We start from the raw sequence: 8,700 nt of genomic DNA, 5'->3' as shown, positions 1-8,700 counted from the left end.
TGACTTCACAACAACAGCCATGCAGATCAGATTTGAGGCACTAGTGAAAAGGAGAGGGAGTGGGATAATGTATAATACCCAGCATTAAGAAAAGCTAAATGTGTGGGTATAAAGCAGAACTAAGAAGCCATGTTACTCTGAGTATGCATTTAAATACAGCAATGATTTGAGCTAAATGAATGAGTTGACTGTGTGTAAAGTCAGACACTAGACTATACATCACCTGTATTTACAGCGATGTAGAAACATATGAATGTTTTAAAAGTCATTCTTATTCTTCAAATACTCCAGAATATATGCTGCACATTTTTTCTCATAGCTATTTAGTTAATTGTAGTGAAGTGATGCCTTTAGACTGTTTAATGTACATATCTAACTATTTATATAGAAAATGACCATAATTAAAGTTGTGTTATATAATAAAAAGAAACATCACAATTTGCTCTTTTTTCTATTCAAGACAAGGCCAAGGTAAAACACTAAAAACAAAACTGTATAACCCACACATCTGGGCTGGAAGACTTGGATGTACTTCCAGGGTCAAAGATCATTTGGGACAAAGTGTGAAGGAAGCACATGGCGAGTGAGGCAGTTTATTTGACCACTTCTGACCCTTAGCTGCCAAGTTGTGATTCGGTGCGGCAGGATCAACAATTTATATTGAAACTAGCAGACATGGTGAAAAAGAGAATTGCTGGCAGTGGGCATGCAAAATGTAGAATTTGAAAGTGTTTGCTCTCCGAGTGAACTCAAGTCACCTCCATCTCAAGAAAATACATTTGTATTCCTTGTGTTCTTTAATCTCCTTTTTCTTCAACATGACCAAAGCATTTATTTTTGCATCAATCTCACATTTCTTTGCTATATTTGATCCTTAGAATATAAAGCACCTCTGTCCCATTCAGCTGAACGCTTCAAAGCCATGTGTTATTGTTTGAAAGGCCTTGAATCTGCTTTTCTTCTGCGGCTGTCCAGCTTGTATCACACTGTCCCCTCATATTGTCTGCAGGGATCATTGCTGAAATGAGTGCATATCAGATATATTTATTTATTGTATAAGTATGAAGACATTACTGCACATCATCTTGTCTTCAAACTTCTGCAAAGCTCTTGAGAATTTTCCTATGATATAATGTCTACTGGATCTGGGCAGCAAGTCTTTTTCTCAGATCAAGCTGTCTGGGTTTGTCAGCTTGAGAGAGAGCTTGGTAAATAAACCCCGGCAAAGTTCAATCTGGTTCTCGTCACTTTGGGCTGCGGACTTTTAAACAATAGATGTTCTTTCTGTGCAAGATGATGAAGGACCATGCAGAGACTCCTACACCTAACCCCACAGCTTTCACAGTAAGTAAGATATAAGTTCATTTATGTTTGTGGTCACAATTAAAAAAAAGATGTGATTATTTTTTGATAGAGCTGAATAAACACTATAATATACAGTGGGAGGTAGGTTTAGGCATTTGTTGTCAATGTAATGTATTGCAGTATCAAGTCAGAGCATGTCCCTGTTCCTAAGTGAATAGTAACTTTACTAAGCACATAACTCAAGCAACTGACATGGGTTCATTCATCATTTAGTAGAAAGATGAACTTGTTAGCGCTCTCTGGTGGACAAACTATGCCACAGCAGCCCTGTTTTCAATGAGCACATTTCAATCCTATGAGTTGAATTATCTTTCTTGGCATTTTTGCAGTGGTGGAAAGTCAGTAAGAACCTTGCTCCTACCTATATTTTTCACCTCCACTACAATTCAGAGGGAAATATTGTACTTGTTCCTGCACTTATATTAAACTTTCTTTCCAACTTTGCAGTTTAATATTTAAACAAAATATTTAAAAAATGCATGATATATTAATCTATCATGCATTATATAAAGTTATGTCCATCGTTACCTGCTGCAACATCATTGTGATTATAATGCATCAATAATCATAACGTAATATTATTTATATCCTGAAATGGTCTGTTATTCATTATGAGTCAAATCTAAATGCAGGACTTGTACTTAGTATTACACTCTGGTATTGCTTAGGTAAATGATCCGAGTACACCACTGCATTTGAGTGCAGCAAGTTCTTGTTCCTTAACCTCAGAACAGATATTACAAAGACTCAAGAAGAATACTCTTGTGTTGTATCAAGATTTTTATTAAGCTTACTGTACATTCATGTAGCAAACAGCTTGTCCATTACATGAAAGTATACCCTTGCGTTTGAGAGTATTGACAGGAAGGCTAAAGTCCACTAAACAATTAGAATCCAGGCTCCATATAAACAAAGCAACACAAGGATATGTGGGCAAAGAGGACATACAGACAGAAGTAGAAGAAGACAGAAGTAAAGTGACGTGATTTAGTCAAATTTAAAATCTGAAAACCTTTTCACAAGGAACGTTCTCTCAGCAGAAGTTGGACCAAAATAAACAAGAAGAAATAAATAGGCACTGGGAGAAGGAGTCACATTAGCATGAGGCAATTAGTCAAGAGAGCGGCTAACTGCTTAAAAAGCCATACCGACAGTTTTAGGGGGCGAAGCTGCAGTGAGAAGAAGTCGAATGAAGATCTGAGAAAGTAATAAAAAGGAAAGCGGCTTACGGGTTTCATAGCATTTGGACCTGACTACGAGTCTGATAAGAACGCTCTGTGTGCGTTAGGGGAATGCTGAGGATTGAAATCTGGGTCTTCCCTCACTCGTTTCTTGATGTCTGCTTTAACCTAAGAGGAAACACATTCTGATTATTATCATGGTGGGAAATACAAACAGTATGTCAGAAGGGGTTTTAGAGAGGCAGCCATGTGACCACAGGTTTGTTCCCTATGATCAGCATTAAAGAGGAGGGGAGAAACCCTCATTCAAAACCCCATGTGAACGTTTGTGCTGACTTTGCTTTCCTAAGATAAGGGTGCAATTACATACAACTAGAAAACATCATGCTTACAAATTAAGATAAGAATATCAGACGTATGTGACCTGCTCTATCGAAATCAGTCGCATTGACCCGAAGACACATTTTGAGTTGTATACACAGCTGGAAAGAGGAGATTCCTAGCTTTCTAATGATATCAGGATTGTTTTTGTTCTCCAAATATTAAGCAAAATATGTCACATTATATAATGACTGTCACAGAGTCATCATTTTGAGAAAAAGGCCTTCAAAGTTTTCTCTTCTCTGGAATCCATTGATCTGATTGGTTATTAGCAAATGATCAAAAATACTACGGAGGGAAGATATTTTCGTTTGGATTACTGGTCTGGGGGAAGCTTGCGAGTGTGTGTGTGTGTGTGTGTGTGTGTGTGTGTGTGTGTGTGTGTGTGTGTGTGTGTGTGTGTCTTTTTGCGTTTGTGTGTATTGTGTTTGTTTCCCGGGGGAAACCCTCACGAGAAACACCGGCTGTTGTTATGCCTGCTGTGACGTTACATTACTCCGTTCTCCGCTTGTAATTATGCCGTTAAAAGCTTCAAAGTTGTATTTATCATCTGAATTTACCGAAACAAGTTTAATATTCTGAAAGCCAAGACTTTGTTTAATTGAAATCAGATGAAAACAAACTGTAACGGACCCTGCCGTGTTATTTATGATTACTCTACGCTTACATTGATAATGTCAGCCGGAGGGAGGGGGGGCGGCGCTGCGGAAGAGCAGATTGCCTGTCATCTTCCCTTTACAAGCTTAAAGAATGTATTTATCGTGTGAGTGTTGAAATAAAAGTTTCATATTCTGAAAGCCAAGACTTTGTTTGTTTAAAATCAAACAAAACACCCGAACCCCGGAAAAATAGTTTTTTACGCAAATCCACGTTTATTTTTGAAATGAGCCGTTGCGACTTCCGACTGATTTCGATAGAGCGGGTCACATATGCATTATATTGTGAAACTGGTCGCATTCACAACTACAATTAGTGAGGTAGGTCAAAATATTTTCTCAAATCAAGTCTAACAAGTATAGTTAGCCTAAATGACGTGCAGTGCCGTTTGGTGTAATTGACATAACCCAGTTACCTGCTCTGCATACGCTTCTCTGAGCTCCTGGGTGTCCAGGTCCTCCTGTAAGTGCTCAGCAGAAGTGATGGGCTTCACTCCAGCTGTCCTGGCCGCTTGGCTCACGGCGTCAGAGAGGGAGAGGAGGCTTCCCCCACTCAGTCCGGTCTGAAAACACAGAGACACAGACAGCTTAAAGACGGTAAGGACACGTGACATTCGTACAAAACAAGTAAAGTTACAACTGATCTGATTACCTTCCTGCGTTTAGCTGGCATGCCGTGCACATAAGCGTCAGACAGCGGGGGCTGAGCCTTCATCTTCCTCTGGGTCATCATGTCACACCTGATGATGGGCACCCATTCCTACAGTGCAGAGTAATAGAAGATACAAATTGATGGTTCACGTATTGAAAAAATAAATAAATGGGACATTTAAACTAAAAAGACAAACTTTTGAAATGCTTGGAGAAAATGTTTTGATGAATATATTTGCTCTCAGGAATTCTATGAGGTAGAATCCAGAGTGGACACAGTGACAGAAACAACAACGGCTTACATATGGACACGTGAGAAATGCATGACGACTGACTTGCAAACATTTAAACCTCTCTGTGGAAGTATGTGCACACGATAATGAAAATATAAATGAATCAGTATGACGTGTGCATAAGCCTGAGCTTGTCTGGTATGAGGGGCTGAGCTGCAGGATAAGGGATGTATTTTCTAATTCTGGTGGGACACAACAAATAACTAGAAAATGCATTTCCTGCAGAAAATACGTGCGAATGCTGTAAACTGTGAACATTTGTGGCTGAATTTAGCTGAAAATGCAGAAAAAGCTGAATATTTTATTAGCTGAATGGTAGCTGCTTTTAGCTACAAAAACCAAGTAAGTGTGTTGCTGAACTTAGCGGAGAAATGCAGGAAAGTGAAATGATTTGAATCAAATTGTTACAGCTCAAATTGCATTGCAATGACTTCCATGTTAAAAAAATACTTTAAAAAGCTGAATATTTTATATTTTATATATCAAAAAAAACTAACAGACCGTGAGCATCAGGGAACCCCAATGAACTGATATGTTTTCTTTTTGGGTTTTGTGTGGTAAATGTGAAGATGGGAGCAGTTTGTCTAAAGTGTACTTCTCTCTGTTCTGAAGAAAGATCCGGATTTGTTTTACATAGGAGTCTAATGGGAGCTAGGAGGACTTTTTCATCTCTTCATGCCCTCAAGAGGCATTTTGTTTAATATATATATATATATTTTTTTTAATTTTCCAACCTAGGAGAGGTTTTCCTACGTTTTTCATGAAAAATGATGTCTGAGGAGTGTAGGGTTTGGGAATTATGGAAGGTTTAAAACATTTTTTGGGGAGAATTTCAAGCACTGCTCCACTCTGTTTTGAGGTCAAAGCACTCTAGAGTTAACGAGCTGCTCCATCCACTCTAATGTTAAAATCTGAACAAGGCCTCTACCAAGCTCCAAACTAAGTTAAATATATTTAAAAAAAGTTCTATAGCTGAAGGTCTTGTGATCATTTTAAAGTTGGAATGAAGTCTGAAAGTATGTGGAAGGAGAAGCATTTGGCGTAAGGTCTAGTTAAAAGAGGATTTGAAGAGTCGTCCCATTGACTTCCATGTTAAAAAAAAGAGTTTAAAAAGCTGAATATTTCCAAAAGTATAACATATTTTTAAAAAGTTGAAAGTTTCCCATCGATTCCTTAAAAAAGGCTGAAAAATGTCATATTTGAATGGTTTGTGTAGCTGAAAGTAAGCTGAAGTTATGGAGAGCCAAAGTATTGGCTGAAATAAGGGGGAGAATAAAGATTTGAAGAACTATAGTGGAAACAGCATTCGATCTAATAAACTTCCAACCAGAGCTTTAAGTGTCTTTCCAGAAAAAAGGTTCCAATTGTTTTGTATAATCCACAGACTTCAGTAGAAACAATATTTAGCTGGCCCTTCCCTACAGAACAAAAAGTTCCTGCATAAGCTGTTGACAGTTAGCTCCTGGATTTTCCAATATAAGTAATGAGTTGACACTGTACACACTTTAAGAGTGAAGCAGGGCGGTGCCACCACAAAACATGTAGCCATGAAAACAAATCATTGTAAAAACAGAAAACTCTTACAGGTGGAACGGAGGCGGCCCAGGCCTCAGAGTCTCGAGCAGACTCCTCGCTGCCCCCCTCAGCTCCCGCCGCTGCCATGTCGCCACCTAATGGTGCGGCTCCTCCTGAGGCCCCCAGGTCTCCAGGCAACACCCGTGGTTCCCTTGACGACGCCCTTGTTTCGTGTGACACGTTCATGGCCTCCTCTGCTGTGGTGGCTGCAGCTGGAGAGAGGGTGTCCGCGATCTTTGGAAGTAGAAAACAGACCACATGAGGGAACTAAAAGGTTAGAGCAGTAACTTCCACATTAACTGAGATCATTTGAAAGAACATTTAAGACACGACATGCTCACCGTTGCACTTTGAGCTCGTTCAGGCACTTGTGTGCCAGTGGCAGAAGACGTATCTCCCTTTGAAAGAATGCCATACAATATTTATTAGCCTTTTCTGTGCAAAGTAACAGGATATGCAACAGCCATCAGATAAGAGTGACTGCTTCTCTCTCTGCAACATGTTTGGCCAACATCTCAGACCAAATGTATAATTGGGAGAAAACACATATCAAGTTTAACGGAAACACTTCATTGTACGTTTGGATTTTGGGTTTGATTTTTCCAGTTGTTGTTGATGAAAGATAAATGATTATTTTTGTTCTAAAGGCATACGGCTGCTTCCTTACCTGCGTGTGAACTATGTAGTTCTGGATCTGGTCCTGGGTGATGGGGATGTGCTCCAGAATCACCTGCAGCCTCATCGTCATCATGCTGGTCATCCAGTTGACCAGGCTGGGGCTGATGTCACTGGACATCCTCCGCTGGAACAAGAGAAAATAAAACATTTACGTTAAGGCTTCAACTTTATGTTTCTTCTGTATTTTCTTAAAAACTCTTAGTAGCATCAAAAAATTTGCACAAAGCACTAGACTTTAAATCCTTTGCCAAACATACTAAATTCAGTTTGATGTAGAGTTAGAGACAGAAACAAGCAGTGAGTGAGTCAGGGAGAGATTGAATACTGACGATTCGGTGGTTGATGACTGCGGTGAGGGCTCTCTGGTCTCCTCTCAGGCAGTGCAGGTTGAGGGCCAGACACTCAAACAGCGCCTGGTTACACATCTGGAGCAGCCGGGGCCCGAATGAGTCATCTGGATGAAAAAACATATTGATATTAATTGGCAACAAAATGCAATCCTACCAGACAATATGATATTTTATACGTCAGTACTTCAGCTCCTGTCATTACTTCTGATAAACATAGCAAATATTGTAACTTTTAGTGCCGCAACCAACACTTCCAAACAAATAGCGGCTAAACAGGAAGCACACAAACTATAAATAAACCAAGTCACTCTTAACAATCAACTATACTGTTCATTGTTTACCCGTGCAACGCAGGATGTGTGTGGCAATGAGCATCAGCTGCTGCCTGAAGAAGGACATGTTGGTCTGAGTGGCATCGACGCCCTCCAACACTGTGACTGAAGACTCTCTCTGTGGGAGTCACACAGAAATATAATCAACACATTTACTCAAATGTCAGCTGAAATGTTAATGCCCCTTACCAACAACTATTAGAAGTATAATAACCACCTTCACGCACAGACTTGACAAAGACTGGATTCGTGGACTTGCTCAAAAACGTGGACATACTGTATCTCTCTGATTGCACTGTACAATCTCTTGTAGATTTCATGCCAATATATATATTTTAGAGTCAGCTTGGCTCACTTAACTGGCCTCATGTTTTACATGAAATCACAATGTTTTAATGCTTTTGTTCATTACCGCCACGTCTAATAGTGTAGTCATTTAGCTGATAAATACAATTAGACTCTGAGTCCAGCATTAAATCATAAAAGGTTTTGTAAGTAAGTGGACATGAAGGACTTACAAAGCTCTCACTGATATACTCCTCCAGTTCGTTGACAAGAGTGTCAGCCGCAGCCTGGGGGGTGGAAGCAGAGGACGTGAGGAAAGCAAGACGGTGCATGGAGGGAGAAGACAAAAAACTATCAGTTATGGGTCAGTCACACAAAGGGATAACAAACACAAACCATCTAACACAGGACCAGGACCAATAATGAAGCTATGTCTACGTATATCTACTCTTATACTAAAATATCTAAACAACAATGTAAAAGAAAAGCGAATCTCTTCAAACTGGCGAGTGTTACTTACAGCAATGTTCTCATCAGTGGGCTCCCTGCCGTTGAGGTAGTTCTGCGTGAAGAACTGGGACAGCTGAGGCTGGATGCGTCCGAGAGGCTGGTGATGACCATGGAGCAGCATCACCAGGTCTGACATGGTGAACGTCTGGCACACCAACATCAGCAGCTCGCCGAAGAATCCTGGGGAGTGACATGAGAAGCTGAGGTTAGATTTATGCTCCCTTTTGATAACTTCATATACATGAATGTTTGCTCTTTACCGGTGGGATCCTCCGGACTGATGAAGATGTTGGTGGCCTGGGACAGCCTTTGCATGAACTGGGCGATGCTCTCCGTGTCGTTCTGACCCTGGCCCAGAGAGCCCATCATGGTGCTCAGGACGCCGCGCACGATGCCTGTGAACAGCTCGGGGTTCAGGGCCTCGGCTCCCGCTGCGGCAGGGT

At 40.4% G+C, this 8,700-nt stretch overlaps 1 protein-coding gene across 1 annotated transcript in view; it reads right to left on the bottom strand.

Annotated features, from left to right (window-relative positions):
* Positions 1-2,127: 2,127 nt before the first annotated feature.
* LOC307046334 (large proline-rich protein BAG6-like) overlaps positions 2,128-8,700 on the bottom strand; it is a 10,701-nt gene continuing 4,128 nt past the window's right edge. Inside the window, exons 6-16 of the mRNA XM_079692732.1 lie at positions 8,518-8,700; positions 8,268-8,437; positions 7,981-8,034; positions 7,472-7,580; positions 7,110-7,234; positions 6,770-6,904; positions 6,444-6,500; positions 6,112-6,336; positions 4,236-4,343; positions 4,000-4,146; positions 2,128-2,714 (exon numbers count right to left, since the gene is read on the bottom strand). Of these exons, the coding sequence (XP_079548858.1) occupies positions 2,619-2,714; positions 4,000-4,146; positions 4,236-4,343; positions 6,112-6,336; positions 6,444-6,500; positions 6,770-6,904; positions 7,110-7,234; positions 7,472-7,580; positions 7,981-8,034; positions 8,268-8,437; positions 8,518-8,700 (1,409 nt within the window). The 3' untranslated portion in view covers positions 2,128-2,618. The remainder of the gene's footprint in view (positions 2,715-3,999; positions 4,147-4,235; positions 4,344-6,111; positions 6,337-6,443; positions 6,501-6,769; positions 6,905-7,109; positions 7,235-7,471; positions 7,581-7,980; positions 8,035-8,267; positions 8,438-8,517) is intronic.

The sequence above is a fragment of the Notothenia rossii genome (assembly GCF_949606895.1).
Source record: "Notothenia rossii genome assembly, chromosome: 7".
Lineage (NCBI taxonomy): Eukaryota > Metazoa > Chordata > Actinopteri > Perciformes > Nototheniidae > Notothenia > Notothenia rossii.
This window is presented reverse-complemented; position numbering and strand designations above follow the sequence as displayed.